Source organism: Lutjanus erythropterus, chromosome 7 (assembly GCF_056507025.1).
Source record: "Lutjanus erythropterus isolate fLutEry1 chromosome 7, fLutEry1.hap2, whole genome shotgun sequence".
NCBI lineage: Eukaryota > Metazoa > Chordata > Actinopteri > Lutjaniformes > Lutjanidae > Lutjanus > Lutjanus erythropterus.
Genome location: NC_139323.1, coordinates 11748169 through 11771151, shown reverse-complemented (window position 1 = coordinate 11771151; position 22983 = coordinate 11748169). Strand labels below are relative to the sequence as shown.

The window sequence follows — 22983 nt, the reverse complement described above, 5'->3', positions numbered from 1 at the left end:
GCAGTTTTTTTGCATTCTTAAAGCTGGAACATGTCATTATTCTGCTTAGATCTCAGAGACCTAACAGCAACTTACAGCAGTTTCTGTTTGCAAAACATTCAAAAAGTTTTTGTTGCATCATTCTTGGTAAAGCTTGGACAGAACAGTGAGATTAAATCCCAGGAGGGTGGCCGTTGCTGCAGTTGACGTGTCTGGCAGCATCAACCATCAGATGCCACTCAAAGCTGCTTAAATAGATGTGTTCTCTGGGGAAGTGGATTGTTTGCAAAAACAGGTGGCTGTATCAAAAAAAGTCGATACTGACTGCGTACTCTCCATCTCCTCTTCTCTCCAGCACTGGTGATATGCACTACAAGTCCCTCTCTCACACACACACACACACACACAGTGTCGGTGTCTCTGAGGGACTGTGGGCAGCATGCCCTTCAGCAGTTGCTGGCCACTGAACCAAGATATTCCCTGTTACGCTGAGAATGGGGAGGGAGGGAGGGAGGGAGGAGGAGAAGCAGCATGATACTATCCCTCCCTCTCTTCCACTCTCTTCACATCTCCCTCCTGGAGGGGAGACATCATCAGAGGGCCTGCGGAGGCTGTCCAGTCTCCAGCCAGTAGGACAGCACTGAGATTAGCAGCAAGCTTTGAGGTTTAATTAGCTCTTTGCAAGAGGTAGCACCACTGTGGTTACTGAGCTCTTGGCCAGTCACTGACACAAATACACATGCATATATGCAACTGGGCTGTAAATATAAATAATGTTATGTAATCGGCAGTTTGGTAAGAAGTTGGCTGAAAAGCGACTGAAAAACAAAAGTGAAGACAAAAACATGCACACAAACTTTTTAAAAGCCCTGGAAATTTATTTTCAGCCTGTACATCAGCTTCTTAGTACATATTTACATGACCACAAACTTTTCTGCCAACTTCAGACCACTAGCGGACCCCCAGGCAAGCAATACACTGGGGCTAGTCAGACTGTGGGTATAAGCTTGTCATTGGACAACCTGTTTTTTTTTTGTCGGCATCACGGCATCCATTATCTGCATTTTCAAAATCCTCAGGAAACAACAAAAACCTCCAAGATAGCAACCAACGCTCTAAAAATGGCAATTTAGTGCTTGGGATGGTAAAAAATGGTATCAGAAGATCTTCACCCTCTGATCTAGACCCTGTTTCATTGCTTTGTCTCCTCCTTGTAATTCACATTAGTGGGGTGATCGTTATTAGTCAACATGAACTTACAATATATCTGAAAAGAGTGCTTATATAGAAGTGTCTCTCAGTGTTTCTTGCTCTGACCTCCTCTGTCTTCTTTGCTTTGCTGCATCTCCGTCTAGCCTCCATATGAATACTTTGCCTTAGGGTCCTTTCTAAACAGCTATTTCCCACGTGTTTCTTTTTACACACTCTTTTCTGTTGACCAAACTGGACTAATTTGATCTTTCTCATTTCGTTCTCCGAAGGCGAAGCAGGCCGGCAAGCTCAGCCCTTCACTCTTGTGGGTTCTTGACCTGACGTGGTGCAGCGGCCCTGACGAGACTGACAAAAAGAGGGTGAAGAGGGTGGGGCACGCACGTCTGTGTGTGTGAGAGAGACATGCTGGCCTGCCCTCTGCTAGATTAATGTCTCCCCTCTTCTTCTCCTCCATCTCAAGCACCACCTCCCTCCATCCTGCGCGACCTTCCCTCCTCCAAGAGAGAGGCCATCCATCCATTCGTTCACCCATACATCCATCCGCCCATCTGGCTGACTGATGCACAGGAGGGGAATGAGACTGTCAAGATCCCTGAACCTCAGCAGAGTCATTCTCCATCTCTCTGTCTCCCTCCCTCCCCAGCCATTAGAAGTGGTTGAAGGACTGATAGTAAGGACAGCATATCTCTATAGTTAATATTAATGTGCGGAGACAGAGGACAAGGTCTCCCTGTAGAGAGCTTTACTTTGACATATGCTCACTGATTCTCTACCTATCCCTCTAATTCTGTTTCATTCTGTCTTTGTCCCTCCCTCCTGTCCTCCCTCCATCTGTCTTATTCACATCCTTGATTCCTCTCACCTTCTCGTTCTTGCCCTTTTCTTGTTTCTTCTTTTCTGCACGTTCTCCCCTTTACCTCGCTATCTATCTATCTCTGGTTCTTTCTCTTTATCCCTCTCTATTTCTCAGCGTGGAGAGTTTGAAGCACCGGGAAAGGGAATGAGACGAAGAGAAATGAGGGTTATAAAAAGAGGGATGAGGGATTGGACTGGTGAGAGATGAGTTTGGCTGCATGCAATATGGCTGCCATGTGGGAGGCCACTGGTTACTGTGTCCTGCCTATCTAATACCCCGCACTGTTGAATTACTGCTGGGTACACACACAAACACACACACTCGCACACTCACATGGTGTTAGTGACATCCAGCTCCCGTCGAGGTGTAAATCTTAGACTTACCACGTCAGCCACTAAAGCCAGGTGTGGAGCAGTAAGCTTCACATTGTGTCTAAACCAGACTAGATTCTCAATCAGAACCACTGACAGCCAGACAGAGAAGAGTGAAACAGAAAAGCTCTCACTGCATATTTATATGACACACAAAAGAGCAGATGTTAATGCTATATTTATGTTTTGAAAATAAGCCAGTTTTCACTTGAGCAGCCAAAACAAAACTGAGCCGACTGAGCTGGGCACCTTATAAGTGAAGATTCAGGGATTTAATGGGACACTAATTTTCCATTATTAACACAAATAAGGGCAAAATGGCCTGTTCAGTGAGGCTGTCCTCCAACCAGAGCTCTAAGTATCCTGGGGAATGTAGGCATTATATTTCTTTCCCAAGGATATGGTGACAGGTATGGCCAGTAGGGGAATCAAACTTAGACAACACCTGTCAAGAGGATCCTTGAGTAAGAAACGTTAAAAGAAATCAATACACTCTATTGCCCTCTTTCCCTTGAGCTGCATGCGTAGTCGCTCTGCAACAGCCTTTAAGAACTGAGTTGAGTTGAGAATTGAGATTTGTAATTGTCAAAATGTCTCTACATGAGTGAAGCCGAAGAAAAAGTGTTTATGATCATTAAACATGCTGTTGTTTAATTCCATTTCTGATTTATGTGCTCACACTGTACATAACATGTAAAATAGAAAATAACATGGCCCATCAGCTCTGCAGACTGATCTGGCTATTGACAACTGTAAATAAAGATTTGTTTGAAAGCTCCAACACAGGTAGAAGTGTAAGAATGCTAACAAGGCAGAAATGTGCTGCCTTGATCATCTGTGCTGTCCCATATGCCGAAACAGCTTTTTTCACACATGCATCCATATGTGTATTCACACACACACCACCACCTGACTTCTGCTGCATGTATGCAGTGGAAAAAGGAACTCTTTGTCAACTCTTTGGTCAGTGGATAGTATTAACACATTCTCATCCCAACTCGTCACATACTGATGTCATGTAAACACACCTTAGCATCTGATACCAAGGCATAAAGAAGTAAGGAAAAGTCAAGTCAAATTCTATTTGCAGAGCCCAATATCACAAATCACAATTTTACTCAGGGGGCTTCACAATCTGTACAATGTGCGACACCCCCTGTCCCGTAGACCCTTGAAAGAGTAAGGAAGCTCCCCCCAACAAAACGTCTTTGGTTGCAGTGTCTGATGCGGTCAGAAAGACGTTTTTAACATGATAAACTCTGTGAAAGTGTCAAAAAGTCATGTGACACATGTAACATTATGTACCTCACAATGCTTAATAACATCTTAGTTTCACACAGTACATGAACCCCGGTTTCTTGGGTGAGGGTCCTGTGCTTGTTTGAGCCGTGTATCGACTCCACCTCCACCACGTGTGGACACTCTCCCTCTTTAGACAGTGTCCACAGCACCGGGGCATCTTATACAGCCATAGAACGGGTGCAGTCTGCGTCTGTATGAGTTTCCAAGGGGCAATGACATTTTGTCTGTACCTGGTGAGTTGGGAGTGAGACCAGACTGACAGTATATGCATTTTGCAGATAGAAGTGGAAGTAAGCTAGCTACATTTTATTGTCCATATTTTCTGTCTACATTATGCGTTGTGTCGCGATGACACAGCAAACAATGCCAGACCAAGCTGAAATTAGGCCTTACTCTACAAAGAGTTTTACGTGTTTCTATTATTTCAACGGATGGTACAAAGGTGCACGATAGAGGGAATCAAGAACCCACAAAGCTTTTAAAAAAACTGAACAAGGAGGAATGATAGCGATCGGACAACAAAGCCTGCACAGATTCAGTCGATCAACCAGAAAAGCAGCCATGTAAGATGGAAAATGCATAATCCTGGAGCATAATATAGAACTAGTGTTGTCGCTGTTTGCGGAGAGGCAGACAATGGGATAGCCATGTTCTCTCATCTACTGAGGCCTTGTTCTCAGGGTTTCAATTAGGGTCTCCTGATTTCCCCAGGGGCCCCTCCCTCTCACGGAGATGCCTCATTAACAGAGGAAACACACACACACACAGATGCTGCGCGCAGGCACACGCGCACACACACACAAACAAACACATTTGTTTCTGAGCTTACCCCCGACTTCTCATCAAAGATCTTGATCCCGCCAAAGGAAATGGTCAGAAACACCTTCTGTTTGTGTTCTCCTTTAGACCGTGCTGCTGCAGCGATACCCTGAGGATGGAAACAAAACACACACACACACACACACACACACACACACACACACACACACACACACACACACACACACACAGAGCACACAAACATGTTAGAAGCTGGACAGAAACATATGTGCACTGCAATGGGAAGATAAGTCCATAAAGAGCCTCTCTTGGGAGCCATTCTCTCCCAATAAGACCATTTTCTTGTTGGATTGTTATGGGGTTTTTTTTCTTATCAGAAACTGATGCTAAAAATCTTCCTACAAAATCAGCAACAAACATTACATACTGGAATCACTTCATAATCAGTCACTTAATAGTCACACAGAAATTAATCAGAGGAGATGAGATACTTTCTCCACCCACAGTTGCTACAACAGTCCATATAAGTCCTCTGCGGCACGCTTGTGATGAATATTAACAACCATGACTTGGACAAAACTTCATGAGTCACTGGTAGACGTTCATTAATCCACCCACAACATCTGGTAACAAGCAAGAGTACAGTACATTAAAGCACATATGTGTGTGTATAATGGCAAAGAAAGAACATTCTCAGGGGACTGTTTGAAATTTATAACATTATTTGTAAGAAAATTACTGTAAATAGTCCCTTCCTCAAGTATATTCATACATTTTTAATTGTTACAAACATTAAAAGCAGTTTGTGGTGGAAAACAAATATCAACTCCACATCCAGTATGTTTGCCTGGTTCAGCTGAATGTAAAGACGTAGTTCAGATTATTGAAGTGGGGATGAATGACAGTCAAAGCAGAGACAAGTGCCTTTTTCAAAATGTCCACCCAAAAAATCAATATCAGTTTAAGTGTATGCTATATTTAGCTATATTTTCACCACTTTATCGTGTTGTCAGACAGCTACTGTTATATATGCCAAATATCACTCTCTCTCGCTCAACCAGACTAGTTACAGTGATTTTTTAAGAGGTTATTTCTTGGTCTTTTGCCTTTATTGGACAGGGGAGCTGAAGAGCAGACAGGAATGGGGGTAGAGAGAGGGAACGGGGGTGACACACAGCAAAGGGGCGCAGGCAGGACCGGGAACAAAATGGTCTCTGAGACCCACAAAGGCCAGTTTGACGACAGAGAATAGACTGAGGTGGTCTTCTTGCTGAGTTTGGCTCCTAGCACCTCAGGGCTGAGTCATGACTAAACGAGCTAACGGCAGTTAGCGGTTCACTACCTTAACTTTAGCAACCAGTAAACCTATCTTTCCATCAGCGATGTCTGTAAACGACCTTGGATTGGCTCACTTTATTAAGCTAAAGCCATCTGTACATCAGGAAACTCTCTGACTAAATGTGATTTAAACCTGAGAGTTGAGGGGACATCAGACATCAGAGGGGAAACCAGTATAAAATATGATCCAGTTTCAGCTAAACCAGTGAATAAAGTTATACAGCTGTCATTTTGTACAGTTAGGCCAAACTCCCAGACACACTGAAGTCCACTCTGGTGAACAGATGTATTCTTCTTCCATGCTGTACAGCATCACAATTTAGAAAGTGTGTCACTGGATGCAACTTTTGTGTACGCCCTCAAGTGCAGGATAAGTCATCAGCAGTTTTAAATCATTTCCCAGAAAAATAGAAATTCTAAAATACCAGAGAAAAACATGGGAAAATGACATTTTTGCAATTGTTGGGCCAGATATTGGCACATAGGTGACGTATAGTGTAATACATATGTGCTAAAAACATAAACATCAAGTTAGATGGGAACTTTAAGGAGTTTGGTTACTTTGGAGAGAACAATATTTGGCTGACATAACATCAGTTTTCTGTCAGAAAAGGCTGTCTGATGGCAAAGTAAAGAGGTGAAAATATTCTAAATATAGCATACACTGATATAAAATTTTTGGGTGGTCCTTTTTTAGGTGGCTAAAATAGACAGCTGCTGACCCATCCACAGTAGATTATTGCTTAGCCTCCATGCTGGTATCTTCTCTGCCTCTTCAAACTTGGGGCGTGCCTACTTCCATCTGCTGGAGGTAATGCACTGACTATCAATATCACACAACCCTACTGCAAATAATGCTGAGCAGCATTGTGGGAAATGTAGGAAATAAATAATAGCAACAGAAAAAGCAGCAGGGCAGGTACAGAAGTTATTCATGACACACAACACATGATAACAGCTTGAATTCACTGAGCACATGGTGACATACGGATGATTCATAACTCTACAAGTGTATGTAAGGCTGGAATTCCCCTTTACGTTCACCACCCCTCCATTTGCATAGGTGAGTCACAAAAGGAGAAGAAAAGAGAGGAGCGGGATCAGAGAATTGAGGGGAGTCGGGCTCAGAGAGGGAGGAGCAGCATGAAAGAAGAGGTGGAGAGATCAGAGAAAAAGAGTTGATGGATTTCCTGTCTGAATAAATGAGGAGGAGGGAAGCTGTTTGATCAATGAGCTGTCTATCCTCTCCTCACCCTCCTCTGCCTCGGCCGGATAGAGTTTTCACTACACAAACAAAACGTAAATGTAATTTTCTCAATTTAAATATCTCCCGCAGTATGTGGATCCCATGTGTTCAGGGACAATTAATAATGAATGAGGCGCTCTACACACCGACTGTTTTCTAACTCTTTCAGCGTACATTTGTGGAAAATATGCAAAGACTTGTGTAAACTTTTGACTTTTGGAGACATTTGAAGATTTTCTAGGGTAACATTATTTAGACATGTGTTTCCTGCATACTATTTTCCTATATCAGCTTGTTCATTAGGCCTCTATTTATAAATGAGCAAATAAATGGCCTATTTCTCCTCATCTTTATCCCTACTCATCTCTCTCACCTATCATCCAAATGATTCCCCTCCTATCTGCCTTCTCTCCTCTGCTAACTGCCCCATCTGTCTACCTCTGCCTCTAATTGTTCCTGTCCTTGCAAATGAGACATTCACCCCGATCCCCTTCTCATCCATATGGCTAACCTCCTCACTTTGCTCCTGCACTGATCATCATCCTGCCTATAAATTACAACATCCTCATTTTTTCTCTCTCATCTTCCATCCTTCTCCTCTGACAATTTGCATCGAAAATAACGGCAACAAACTATACATACATGCACACACACACACACACAGGCGCAGTTGTGCTGGGATGTGCAAAACATGCATAATTAAAACTTGAACTTTAGAATATGCATGAAGTTGACAACTGCGCTGGCTATTGATGCTCAGTGGTTTTTGTGGGTCATGGAACTTAATGTGGCTGCAGGCGTTCATATGTACTACAAAATCTAGTTCAAAAGACAGTTCAATTGCTGTTTAGATCATTTTTCAAGGCTGTGTAGGCCTGGCGTCCTCAGGAATACTGGCACAGACACTAAGCAAAGTAATGGGCCAGCAACAAAATGTATTGTAGCCACCTAACAAAAGGACCACCTAAAAAACATGTATCAGTTTGAGTGTATGCTATATTTAGAGTATTTTCAGCACTTTGCTTTGCCATCAGACAGGTTTTTCCAAGGGGAACTGAAGCTGCCATGCATGCTCTCTTCAAAGCCACCAGATTTCTTTGACAAAAAATGGTAATTTTACCTCACAGAGCCCAGGAACTGCTGGTCTACTGCTGCCCTGATTGGTGCAGTAGTCGGGCAACTTCTGTTTTCTGCGAGATTGGTTGACGTAGTTCAAACCCAATATCAGGAAAGTGTACAAAAACTTAAATGATGATATTTGGATTTAAACTTATTTCTCATACTTTTTAGATTCCTACAATTACATAAGACCCTGAAGCCCTGTGTCCACCAAAGTGTTTTTCCTGGCTGAAAATCCCAGACGCTCTTCTGAAAACAGTAAGCTAGGAGCACAAGAGCATTTTAGAAATGAAGCGTTCAGCTGAGACGCTGTGTTTGCTATGATATGGAATATCTGAGGTTAATTTATGTTTTGCAAATACCTAATTTCCCAGATAGTTTTGTCATATCAACAAATATTGAAGAGTGTAGGAAGAGAGGGCAGACCTACCAGTCTGTGTGGATTCATGAGATTTTGTGGCAAGAAAATATTTCATTGAGTACCATTGTTTGGTTCAAGAGCTGAAGTTGGACAAAGCCTGGTTCAAGGAGTACGAGCAGGACTCAGCCCGTCTTTCACTGTGATGAGCGCAGTGTTACCCAACGCTGAACATTTTCCAAATCTCAGCAACCAGAAAAAAGGCCAAATGCTCAGCACTGAATAGACACTCAGCACGTCATCAAGCTGCTGCTGTTTGAGGTAAACAATGCAATAACTATGCTGGAATCAGGAACAAAAGGAAGGCTGTTGTGGATTTGTGTTTCCAGTGGCTTTAATTCTTAATTTAAAACACATTAACAGAAGGAGAAGAGAAAAAGAAGAGAGAGAGACTGTCCTTACCTTGAGCTTCATCATCGAGTCCTGGCAGAGTTTGTCTCCACGGGCGGCAGTGACCTCGTCCAGGCCGATGAGCTTGGCCTTGTAGCGGACGCCATCGCCCTTAAAACGCCTGATGAGAGCTGCCTCGCTGCGATCCTGCCCTGCAGACACACACACACACACACACACACACACACACACACAGTCAAGTCCACAGTACATCTTCCAGTCAAGGACCTCCATCTACCTCAGACCAGTGCTATTACCTCGGGATCATCAATCACACAGACCACAAAAGACTTCAACAGTAATCTTACAACAAAAAAAACACACAACATAGTGTAGGTCAAAGCTACTGATGTTAGCAACATCTTGTTATGTGATTAAGTCCAAGCATTGAGCTGTGGTATCATATGAATGGCACTGGTCAATATACTCAGACACAAGGATCAATGAAGTTCGGGGGGATTAAAGTTAAAACTGTGACTGCTTTCCTCTGCGGCCATTTCTCCTGCAAAATAATAGTGTGACATTTTGCTCTTATCTCCCCTGTCTCCCCCGGCCCTCCCGCTCTCCTCACCCTCTATTGTGTGCTAGATTGTCGGCATTGTGCGCCCGCATTAGTGAGCGATGGTGGGCGCGCGCGTTGACCTTGCTCTTGTCCAGGAAGTCTATATGTTATCTCCTGAAGTGACTACAACGCTCCTCTTCAAACACAATACGGAGCACAGGGGGTGAATAGCCACTCATAAGGCTAAACTCACTTTCTTTGTGTCGCGCTCTCTCCATCTTCCTCCCATTCGGTTTCTCTATCTCTGACCTGCAGTGCGCAAACATTTCATCATCAAAGATTGTATAGGAGGAAACATGCCTGCATCTGTGCGCCAGCGTCTCTGCATTGTGTTTCTGGCTGTGTGTGTGTGTGTGTGAGAGTGAAAGACTGCAAGAGCGATAGTGAGAGGGAGAGGCATAATGATAATGCAGCATATTCAGATAATATATTGAGGCATTAGTTCTGTACTCTATAACAGCGTGACTCTTGGAAGGTCATAGTCGGAGTGATGGAGAGGTCCCACTCCTTCTCTCTTCGTTCTTTCACACTCCCTCCATTCATAGAGTCCCTACAGCATTTGCAGCATAGTAGAAATGAGGCCTTTAACCACAGGCGAGAGCGTCGTGTTGTACGGCTCTATTGAATCATCTTTGTCCAACACTAATCTTCCACCTCCCTCCGCTTTGTCTGCTGGCCCACACATGAGCACACACAAATGTGCCCATTTTTGAAGGCTTCATTTGGATCACCTGGATTAAATCATTTATACGCAGTATTCCAGAGGCTGGATGGTGTTTAAGGACATTTGGGGGTACAAAAGGCCTCAGTATCAGAGAAATAACAGGATTCTCACACAGAGTAAGCCCTACACTGTGAAAGATGCGAATCAGGACTGCATGATACGGTATTGCAATTAATTTGACAAATATTGCGATTTTGATATGATTCAGCATTACATTCTGAATATATTAGAAATAATTAACTAATAATAATTATTAACTAATAGTTAACTGTTGCACACATGATAACATTTTACAGACTATTTTACATACAGTATGGTCTAGATTCTTAAACTGTGCTACTATTACCGGCGGTGGTTCCCACGCTCCCTCTAATAGCCCACTGAAGAATCTTCTTAAATTTGTCATGTTATGTAGTCATATTCATGCATGTGGCACACATTTGTCTTCCATGATTAGTTAGAGCCACACTGTGACATAAGCAGAAGTAAAATAAAAAGGTTGTAAGTGTAAGTATGTGTATGCTGCCCTTTGTGGTGTATGAGAGATGTTCTAGGGTTACCACTTTGTAAAGGGTGGCTACGGCTGACAACAGTCAACAACAAATAATCTTATTAAGAACAAACCCACTCTGTGCATGAACTGCGTACGTACGTAACTTACCTAATTTATGTTTTGTACATGAAGTATTTCAGTCCAAAGCATGATTTTTTAGTTTTGCTGCCCTATTTTGTGCCTTTATTTTGAAAGTTTACCCAAACATTGTATATTTATTATTGCTAACTTGACCGTGGAGCGCTGCACACACTAAAACACGAGTGAAATACCTACAGCATCACAGTTTATAGTGTGGGTCCACTGTCCAAGTTGTCATATGTGACAAGTTGAAAAATGATCTGGATGGTTATTGTAAAGTTGCAACTGAATACTTAGTATACTTTATAAATGATTACTAAATACTATGTTGTGCTTCTATAAACATTACTGGGATGGGCATTATAAAGTTAGAGCTGATGTTTCTAAAATTTACAATTGCTTAATAAATAGTTTATAAAGCATTTATAAACATGTGCCCCATGTGAAGGGAAAAATGAAAACACACCTCCACACACACATCTCCAAGACACAACACTCTGTTCTCAATTGATGCATAAAATGACACACACACACACACACACACACACACAGAGACACACACAACGATGGTGTGGATGAGCTCATTCCACAGACTCATTGAACAGACACGCACTTCTACTTGGAGTAAATCATGACTGTCTGTCTCAAACTCTTCTGAGACAAAAGAGCTGAAGAACATCTGTCCTTACTTTGGAGAGAGTAAGCGAGAGAGCAGCTCTGTCTATTGTGTCACGTCTCAGTAGGACTGAGATGAGAGTAAGTGATTAAACCACCGGAGGATTTTTTTTTCCCCTCCCTTCATGCAGAGACGTTTGAAGACATTTAAATATTGCCTTCATTAAACTTGAAACAGTCCCATGAAATGTGCATATAGGCAAACAGACACACAAACAAGTGCGTTCAAGAGCAACACTCAGCAGCTATGATGGGCCCCCTCTTAGCCCACCATCTCCCCTCCCTGTGTGAATAACATGAAACATGCCACTGCTGCTGTGTGTAAAAAGCAAACTCATATATCTTTCACATCCGAACATGAGCTGCCTGTCAGGAAACACTACGGCTTTAAATCTCTTTGACTGCTTGCGAAAACAAACTTAATTTAATAAACTAGATGAAGTTACGCTTTTGTTTATCCACCAACAAGCATTAAAGGTGCTCTGTGGAGATGTCATGTAAACAAACAACGCTTCTGTTTACACTCACAAAAATATTCTTTATTCTTTTCTTAGCATGTTGGCGCCGCAAAGTGTTGATCACTGCAAAGTGATCAAAGAATGCAAATCATTTCACCTTCATGCATGCCATATAAACAAAACAGGGCCTTTCTCATAAAAATATTGCCTCAGAGTGATACTAGAGGTCAAAAACTCCACAGGGTACCTGTAAAGGTCCAGTATGCAAGATTTTGGAGGATTTGTTAGTAGAACATGGCAGAAATGTAATAACCTTAAGTAGAAAAGGGCACTCAGTAAAGAGCAGCTCTCCACCAGGTATCCTGAAAAGCATCTTTGCACTGCTTGTATCCTATTTGACATTTGTGCGAAGTTTTGTCATAATTAGCAACTGAATTCTCAAGTTATGGCCAAAAACATGTTTTGTGTGTTCACAGTGACCTTTAACCACCAAAATCTAGCTGTGGACAAGCTCCAGGTCCATTGATCTGGCACACAAATACACACACCCACGCAAACTTATGCCACTAAATCCAGTACACTGGTTTAGGACTGGGCAATTGGACAACTATATCATCTATGGATGAAGGGCTGAATCTATCGCCGCTGGCTTTTTTTGGCCAATTCTTAGGACAATATTTGTCATTTTATGATAATGTAATAGTCTGCAGAGTGACAGCCTCCGCTCTGCACTGCGCTCTCATCCAGCGGTGCAGTTCACACCCACTCAGCTGACCATGAGTGAGCTAAGCTGGGTGACGAGTGAGAGAAAACCAGCCTGCAGAGTCAGACTTTTTATACTCTTTTCACCTGGTAAAGTGAGGATTTATTTTGACCAAACCAGAGTTGGTGATTGCTGGAAGAGTGGACAGACTAACAAAGACGGTTTTGGTGAGTTTTACGTGTTTTTCTGTCGAGTTTAAATGAAGTCAGTTTTCTGTGGAGTTACTGAGCCAATTAAGTTCATCTTAGTTCCGTAAAACAGAGAAACTTGATTCAGAAGGTGAACGGTTGTATTTCTCTGTTTCAAATGGAAAATAAGTGTGAGGACATGTAATTTCTAGACACTTTGTGAGTTTATTTTGTCTATTAGTCTACTGGATGCTGCACATCTTCCAGCTGAGACCCAAGAGGATGGGAGGAGGTGGGAGGGGGGGACAAAGATATCACCAATCGCCGATGGATAGGCTGACGATGATTGTTTGGAAAATTTTAACACATCGCCCAACTCTACACTGGTCCTTTAATGTTGTAAATGGCTGCAGCCAAAAAAGTCTTATTTGTAGATGAAGCCTTAATCTACATTTCTAAAATGTTTAAATTAGAAACTTTTGATTGGACAAATGGACCAGCTATAGTAATTAAACTGCAAAAGTAACAAAACTGGTTCAAATGTTTGAAGGTGTTTCCTTGATAACAACTGTGAAGTTCTCCAAATTTTCACGACTCATTTGAGGATCCATTTGAGTTCCCTTCGAAATGTACCATCTCATTTTGAGAGGTTCCCAACATACTGTATATAACAGCCACTACATAACAACAGAGGAGTGACAAAACAGAAATATAATTATCAAAAGAGCAACATACCGACAACAGACAATCAAATAAACAAATAAATAAAAATAAACAAAGACTGCATACCACATACAGCCAGATTTCTTCACTGTTTCACAGCCTGAGTTGTGTAGGACCTCTTCTGTGAGTGTATGTATGTGAAAGTGTGTCTGTTAAATAACACTGGAGGTGTCCAGCTGCTTGTGTCTCACTGGAACAGCGGTTTTCATTTGAGTCTGACATTTAAGACCTGCTCCCTCCATCTGCATCCATCACCATTACTGCTGCTATACTTAGCACACCCAGGGAGAGAAACACAGAGAGATGGAGGAGTCGAGAAAGGCCAAGAGGGGAGAGAAAGAGAGGAAAAAGGTAGAAGGGGTCCAGGGTTACTTCTCCTGCTGAGTGCTTCATATTATTACCTTTTGGGAGCATGTTCCATGAAAGACCTCCCCGTGAGTGAGTGTGTGTGTGCGTGTGTGTGAGTGTGAGTGACTGTGTGTGTGTCGGCAGCGGAAGCATTCAGTCTGCTGTAATTAAATGTCTGCTACTGCTGTGACCCTGCTGAGTTTCAAACACAACTAATGAAAGAATCTTCCTTTTCATCTGTCGTGGCTGCTCCACACACACACACACACACACACACACACACACACACACACACACACACACACACACACACACCATACCATAAATGTGATGAAAGAAAATCTTCTGGTACATCAGTCATGACAGCTCCATAGGTGAACACAACCACTCTTTCACATTCATGAAAACAAATCTGCACAACCCAGCGTGTGAAACCACACCGCGCACCACAGTTGTAATATTTGGAATTCAGCTTTCTGGGCAACAGTAGAGTAGTTAATACCTTGTACAGTATTTGTGTGTGCGTGTTTGTGTGTGCGTGTGTGTGGGTACTTGGTATGCAGGCTTGGTTTGACTGTCTGTCTGAAGCAACAAGCAGAGAGGGAGGGAAGGACACAAAGCGGAGAGCAAAGGATGGAGAGGAGGAATAGAACGTGATGGATGGATGAATGAGCGAGGCCTCCATTGGATAAATGTCACTCAGGATTAGAGCGTTATGACAGGCAGAACCCCCCTGACTCCCTATGCTCTCTCACTCTCTCTCACACACACACACACACTTCCACAGGTGATAGATGGCAGGTGACTGCTGGTACAGTAGGTCTAGCCCCTGAGGGAAGCCCCTAGCATCGCCCCTGGCAACTGTAACCTTCTGCCTCCTGTGTACCCCTCCATCACTCTCTCCCAACTGGTTCCCTCCACAAAAGCCCCAACCCCTATTTATCTCTGCATGATGTTCCCCCCTATGGTGGGGTAACATTTACATATACATATTGAAATCAGATTTCCTTATCTCGTCTTTTTCCTTATTCTCTCTCCTCCTCTTGAAAAAGTGACAGACACTGTTCCCACAGGAAAATCACACTTTAATACAACTTGTGGTCTATTATTGTAGGATGTGCCATCATTTATTACCTCCACCAACTGGTTACAACTAGAATTTTTCATTAAACTTAGTCAAAGGTTGTATCATGAGCTAAGGAAGACCCCATCAAATTTTGGGGAATCATGGAGCAGATACTAGGGTTGGGTAATGTCTATCGAACAGGTACGTATATGGCGATGTCAGCAGTCCATATGCCATAAGCTGTGTTTAAAAAGGGAATAATGAAGATGACATGGAGATGTGATGCAATGAACAGCAGCAACAGCTTCTTTTTATTTTCTCTCCCACATGTCAAAAGCAGAACTTAGTCAACAACTCTCTAACAACTCTGTGCGAACAAACTACCTCAAATACAATTTTAATAATATATAACTGTATAGATATTATTTTAAAATAGAAAATCACGATGGCAGAAGGCTCATTGGTCAGTGAATGTCAGCCGTTGTGATGATCGGCTCAACTCCAGCAGATACACGATTTATTTTTCACTTTTGTTAACATTACAAGATAGATCAAATATAACAGCAGGGTTAACAGCAAAATGAACTAAATATGTTGTGCATGTGCGACCCTGTAGTGACTAACAAACCACAAAACAATGCACCACTTTATTTGCACGTAAAAGCAAAACTTTGAATGTAGTTCTTAGCAAAAATAGACAATGATGATTATGATTACATTTGATTGTCATAATGGCAGCATGACTGCTTTCACCACAGTTTTCAATCTGTATAATTTGACATGACAAAATCAGGTCAGGGGCAGTATTTTTCTGGTGCGGCCTCTCTTTTCTCTTTCTCAGTCTCTTTCTCAGCTCATTCGCTCATTCGGGGAGAAAAATCACACTGCTTTCTGGTTACCAAACTTTTCTTCTTTTCACAAATCTTCTGCAAGCTCAGTTTAGCACAGCAGTTTAGCGAGGTAACACTGTCTATGTCACCTGTCTCTCCCTCTGCTTCGCTCCCACCCTTGGTGAAACACAGAGGAGTGTTCTCAGCAATTACCTTGGTAAGTACATTGTTATAATTACTGACATAAATGATGGTGGAAACTCTGAAAAGAAGGCTAAAGTTGTGTTAAACTGGACTGTCTCCTTAATCTAGTCATATTGATTAAAAGCAGAGTTGCTGCTGTCTCATTTGCTTGCTACATGTTTAATCGATGAATCTCTCTTCTAGATAAGACTCATTTACTCACTTTACAGTTACAGTACAACCAATTAGACCTTTCCTGCTTTTAGACTGATGTTAATGTGTCTAAACATGTTGCAGATGACCTGCATAGAAATTCAATGGTGCCGTCTTTCTCTGTTCAAATAGTGCTGATCATCCAGACTAAAGATTGAAGTGCAAAGGCTTTTCAGTGTAAGACCAACAGTCTAGTTCATTAGCTTCATTAGACATTCGAGGTTTAGGCCATTAGTTTGAGGCCAGTGGGTAAGAATGAGTGAGAGATGCAGTGTCTCTGTGTAACAGAAAGATGTACTTGTGGCTTCGCTCTATGATTTGTGATGGGAAGCTGTTGGCATCGTCCAGTTCCTCATTTCTGAGGAGCACCTGATATTCCTCAGAAGTGTGGTTAGTGGCACAAAAGCCGCTGCCACTGTTCATTTTCAGCAGGCCTGTGTTGCTTGCAGTGGCTGGTAAAGTGTGTAGCTTGTTTCACTCCAGATGAAGAAGCACCCAGAGGCTCTTAACTACAGCTGGGATGGTTCCCAACAAACACTCAACAGCACATGAGGGAACACAGCAGTTACTCTCCAATTAATCCTGCTTCTAAACCCTGCTGCTATGTGAGAATGTGTGTGCAGGGTTTTTTGTCCTTTCTTTACCTATCAGAGACTTGCTGAGATGAAGCGCTCACTCGTACCCACTCACACAGACTCTTTTAAACCCACAAACAGCATGTGCCAAGAAAACAACAAGTTTCCCCTTCAGCTCCATGCTTAATTCTGGCCGATTGATTTGGCACACGAAAGCTCACGCTTGACTGGGTTTACGCATATGCACGTTACAAAAACATAGCCGCAGTTACTGAAGTGAAACGGCGGCTGTAAAATGAGATGATAAAGTGCTTCTGCCACTCATCAAATAACTGAGTGCCGTGCCTTTGCTGATGTGCATGTTTTTCTGTCTTATTTGCAACCTGACTGCTGTTGTGTTTACTGAATGAAGATGCTTCCTTTTAGCTCAAGCAGTTTTCTAAATTATGTGACATTTACACCTAGATTTACTCAGTTCAAACTCATGTTCTTACCTGCAGGTTTTGATATGATTTATCTGTCATATCATTATTAATTATTATATTAAGTTAGACTTAGACTGGAAAATCTCAAAAACCTGTGATGGTGTGCAACAACAGTCCCACAAAAGTTAGGACGTTTTGTGAAATGATTTGCAAATAATTTGCAACCTGCACTCAATTTAATATAGTACAAAAACAATATATTTAATGCTCAAACTGATTAACTTAATTGGTTTCAGTAAATATACACTCATTCTAAATTTGATGCCTAAAACACATTCCAAAAAAAGTTTGGACAGGGCCACGTTTACCACCGTGTTATACCACCTTTTCTTTTAACAGCACTCAGTGAATGTTTTGGAACTGAGGAAACTCATTGTTGAAGTTTTGAAAGTGAGTTTTTTTTTTTGGCCACCCCATTCCTGCTCGATATGTGACTTCAGTTGCTCAACAGTTCATGATCTCTGTTGTCTCTGAAAAAGTTAACCATCTGGATGGCGGCATATGTTGCTCCAAAACCTGCATGCACCTCTGAGCATTAATGGGGCCTTCACAGATGTGACAGTTACCCATGATGCCAGGGCACTAACACGCCCCCATACCATCACAGATGCTGTTTTTTGACATTAGCACTGATAACAATCTGAATGGTTCTTCTCTTCTATAGCCTGGAGGACACAAAGTCAATGATTTCTGAAAATAACCTGAACTGTGTATTTGTCAGTCTGCAGTACACTGCAGTGGATATTTGGTTTAACTTGCATTTGTAGATGCAGCAACGAAGTGATCCTGATATGTGAGTTTTTAAATGCAGGGCTGCCTCAGGGGTCAAAGGTCACGGGCATTCATTGTATTCCTTCTCTCGCCATTTCGATTTCTTTGCCCCCCCCAAGCTCCATCTCCCCACCACCCGCCGCTCTGACCTAGATGACAGGGGCACAGCCAAAGGCCTGAGCTATCTGTGCATGAAGGTGTGTGTGCGTGCATGTGTGTCCTGAGGCATCCAGCAATCCTCTATGGCAGAAAAACATTAGAGCTGAAAAATACGTCAGGGACAGACGCAACACATTGCCCATTACCGTTGCAGACACACACCCAGAAGCACACTCACCCTATGTCAAGGTCACTTCGGAAAAGCAGACAGAGAAAAGTTTCGACTTGGTTATGATGGGAACTGAGGAAGACAGACACCTTTAAGGAGACTTTTTTCAATAACTTTACAGCTTTTGACAGCGCAGGAACTTTTTATGTTATTTAAGACTTAAACCAGAAAGTAAAGTTCTGTGGGTAACCAGTATAAATGAGCTTTATACTAAATACTAAATGTGCCTCATATGGTATACTGTGTCAGATGCATCTAATGCATGCATATACAATAAACAAAATTTCCAAATATGTCCTAATGCCATATATTGAAATATGTGGGCTTGGTATTTGGCTGTAATATGACCAAATCTGTGGACTCTCATCACTCTTTGTCATTGAAGCATGTGTGGCATTCAAAATATCTGACTCCACAGTCTCATAGTGTCAAATTGGTCCCAATCTGGACATAAGATATGTCTGAGAACACTGGTTTCATCATATGGTCTGGTTTGAAATATCCCAGAAAAACCATCTCTGGATTCCAGGGTACTGTTGCTGCACAACACCGATGTGCCATTTTCTGCTGCTGTCCAGTGTCTGCAACACAACCTGCGGTCACTTTGTTTACTGTTAAGTGGCTCGTAGCCTCAGTCAGTACAGCTAATCAAGGTGATCAGTTCCATGGTTACATGGTCTCTCATGGTTACAGTGGACACAGTGAGAGACACTAAGAGTTGACCAGCTGCTCTCACAGCTACAAGATGCAGAGAAAACCCAACTTTGTATTTACAACACACGTTTTATCCAGTTAAACATTATCAGTAGGAGTCTGAGTTTTTTTAATTGTAAAGCTAAAATGTTCAGTAGAAAAAAAAATACTCCACAACAGACTTTATTTTATATAATTTTATACACTGCGACTATTTCTATACTCAAGATCAAATTAGTTTTCATAATGTACCAGTAGTCTGCAAGGTTATGCAACTGGGAATAACAACCAATTCAAAGAACACAAAGAAAAATGTTTGAGCAGGAAAATAACACAGTTCATTGATGTGCTCTGTCTTTTGATTATTGACAGCCTGTTTTGGTTATTTCAGAAGAGAAATCCATAACTTTGCAGTATGTTGCAACACATATTATTGCAGCACTATTATCTAACTCTATATATTAATTATACTTGTCTCTTAAAATCTTCATGATATCGATGGATAAATTGCTGCTACTTGTCAGTGTAAATCTAATGTGATGGTTCACTAAAAGTACCCATCTATTATCCTTCAGTAAAGCTAAAAAATACTGAAATGGTACTTTTTTAACTGCCAGCTCTGGCACACAGATATTGCTGCATTGAGCTGTAAAAGAACCATTGTTTTAGATATGCAAACACTCACCATGGGCCTGGACGAGTTTTGTGCTTGTTATTTTTTATTGCATTGATCTTTGTACCCAGCCACAAACCCACTAAGGGTTTTGCGAGTGTGCATGCGACTATCATGGCAAGAGTTGATTTTATTGCTTACTTGCATGCAAAAAAGTCGAATTTTAGGAAATGCTCGGAGCTTTTGATATAAGCACAAAGAACAACACAGCACAACTCCCTGCTCTGTGCCTGCATGCTGTTCAGCAGTGTTACATTCTCAGTGGCAAAACTGTTTTCAGGGTATGTGTGTTCTGTCGGGCTGAAGTGTATTATTTTAAGATGAAATATCACTTAGGTGGACCTTTTTTGATGTCTTAAGTGGCTTGAACACGTTCTGCTTCTGACCATGTTCACAGCAGTACATTGTTTAGCTTCCCTACTGGTACTCCTCTCTGCTTCTCCAAAGCGGAGATGTACTGACTGCCATCTACTGGAGCTAGTACGACTATTGATAAGTACCACATACAACCCCACTTCAAATACTCCTAACTATCCCTTTAAGATTGTACTGCATCGTCTGGACAAAAACACCTGGGTGATTTTCAACTGAATGTGCTGTATACACACATATAACACACCGCTGATTAAAATTAAAATCTAAATGGAACTTTGATGGCGGGGATGGCGGCGGTCATCTGAGTCCTGTTTTTATCTGAGGAAATGAAGTTCATCTAACGCAAAACGAAAACACACAACAGAACAAAGCATGTTCTACAAGGGAATAAGCTGGCTTAATCATCTCCTCTACTCTTTCATTTCATCCTTCCTACATTCTCCACGTTTAATAAGAAGCTAACAATACCTCTGCTAGCATGAGGCCGTCCTCAGTCCTCTTGACTTTCCCTTTCCCTTTCACCTCCACCCAGCATCCCAGCATCCCTCTGTTTGTCTATAAAGGACTCTTGGTGGTAAAGCTCGTTTCTCACCCTGGCTTTAATTACAAGGTAATTGGTCTCACTAACGAGGGGGAACGCAGCCTGAGAGTGTGGATGTAACTGTGTCTATGTGCGTGTGTGTGTATATGTGTGTGTGTTTTGCTTGTGCGTGCTGCTGCTGTGTGTTTTCTGGCCTCTGACAGGGCATCAGAGAGTGGGCTGTGTAAACAAGTCGCTAGCATCCTGTCATGCAACACTGAAGCGGTTCCCCCCATGGACTGCACTGTCGTTCGCCCCTGAGCCGCCACTCACACACACACACACACACACACACACACACACACTCGCTCAATTCCACTTTTGGACAAATGTTCATATCGTGCTACAGAAGAACACATAGTTCTCTGAGCTCTGAATTGTGAGCATCCACCAAATACTTCCTTCCTGCCATCAGAGAAAGAAGAAAAAGCACCTCACACTTTGTCCTTGTCATTCTTCTCTTTGTCACTCACCTGACTACACACACACACACACACACACACACACACACACACACACACACTATTTAGTCTGTTCAAACACTAAAAGACACATCTGACAGAAAAGTGTCAGAACTATTTGTTTCCTAAATCCCACAGTCTGTGTGAACAGGAGGCGTGCTTGTGTGCGTATGTCCGTGAGCGTGTGTGTGACTGTCGAACACTAGAGGCCCTTCTTTCAAAGCATTAGGAAACACAGGTAACTCCTCAACACACAGCAGTCCTCCTTTCATGCCAAGGCGAATGTGCCAGAACAAAGCCTCCTCTCATGTCTGTCATCTCTGCCAAAATATGGAACCACTTGAAGTTGTTGTCCTTCCACTCTCTATCTTTCTGTGTCTCATCTTGCGTAATGAACCCCTTCCCTTCGTTCACTCAGCCGGGGTCCTGGAAGCGAGGGATGGAGCAAAGGAGGATGGAGGAACATCATACAGCATGAAAAGGAAGAGGAAGCTTTGCCATCTGTCAGAGTGCCTCTCTGTGTTTCAAACTCTCTCCTATCTCCTCACTGTTTATCATCATCATCATCATCATCATCATTTGGTCTGACTGAAATTAATCTGCTCATTCTTTTCTGAGACAGATCTGCTTTTTAAATGGTCTAGTCCTATGGTCTCTTGAAAAATGAAAACAAGAAATACTTTATGTTAAATACTAAAACACTTACTTTGCGCACAGGTATACCCACTGGGTTGGTTCACCTCTCTTCTATTGGACCCCAGGTATGAACTCATATACTTGAGCTGTCCACTTGTGATCAGACAACCCAGGCATGAACAGCCTCAAATATTACAATTTAAAACTGTACCTGCATATGGAGGTAATGGCCACCCTGCTGTCACTGGCTGATGGTGACACAGTCTAACACAAACAGGAAGAGCCATAGACTTTGAACCACAGCTCACAGTAGCTTATTATCGTCTCATCTGGACACATAGTGTTCTGTATACTTTATCTTGTGTTGCACAGAGATAATGGAAAAATGCACTGCCAAAATAATTTTGCAGATTAATTAACTTGTCATCTGTAGCACATTTACAGCTTAAAAACTAACCAAGATCGGTCAGTTTAGATGCTAATTTATCTGGTAATTACTCCTAAATACCACTGCTTTCAAAATGGTTATAACTAGGGGTGGGGGAAATTTCCGATTCTTAGATGCATCGCGATTCGGACGTGGACGAATCTGAATCGATTCACAAACGTCCAAATTTCGATTATTTAAATCTGTTAATTAAAGTGATATAGAAGCTTCTAAATAATGTGGAACTAAGAAGCGCGGTACGCGTCATCGCCGGGACACTTTGGGACGCGCACCTGGAGCGACACGCGCACAGCGGAAAACAAACATGGCCGACCGGCAGCCACCTCGCCATGAGGTCTGAACAGCTCCTTCTAATTTAAAAGCAGCCGTGTGGAAACACTTCGGCTTCTACAACGTCGACGGCGGAAGCGAACTGGACAAGAGCCACGTTATATGTAAGCTGTGTCGAGCTAAAATAAAATACTTTGGCAACACAACAAACATGAGAAGCCATGTAACTCGATTCCACCCGACGGAGGAGTCGGGGAGACTGCAGGCTGCTGTTGCTGCGGCTACTAGTGGCTACTGTTGGTACTTTCCAGTTTGCACATATTTCCAATAGTTTAATAAAATATAATCGAAATGAATTCTTATTACAAAT

General features: G+C 42.2%; 1 protein-coding gene across 9 annotated transcripts in view; it reads right to left on the bottom strand.

Annotated features, from left to right (window-relative positions):
• The window catches only part of dab1a (DAB adaptor protein 1a), a 123834-nt gene that overhangs the window by 38825 nt on the left and 62026 nt on the right, over window positions 1-22983 (bottom strand). For all 9 annotated transcript variants that reach the window (XM_084722700.1, XM_084722697.1, XM_084722701.1 and 6 more), the window contains exons 3-4: window positions 9024-9163; window positions 4550-4648 (exon numbers count right to left, since the gene is read on the bottom strand). In XM_084722700.1, coding sequence (XP_084578826.1) covers window positions 4550-4648; window positions 9024-9163 — 239 coding nt within the window. The remainder of the gene's footprint in view (window positions 1-4549; window positions 4649-9023; window positions 9164-22983) is intronic.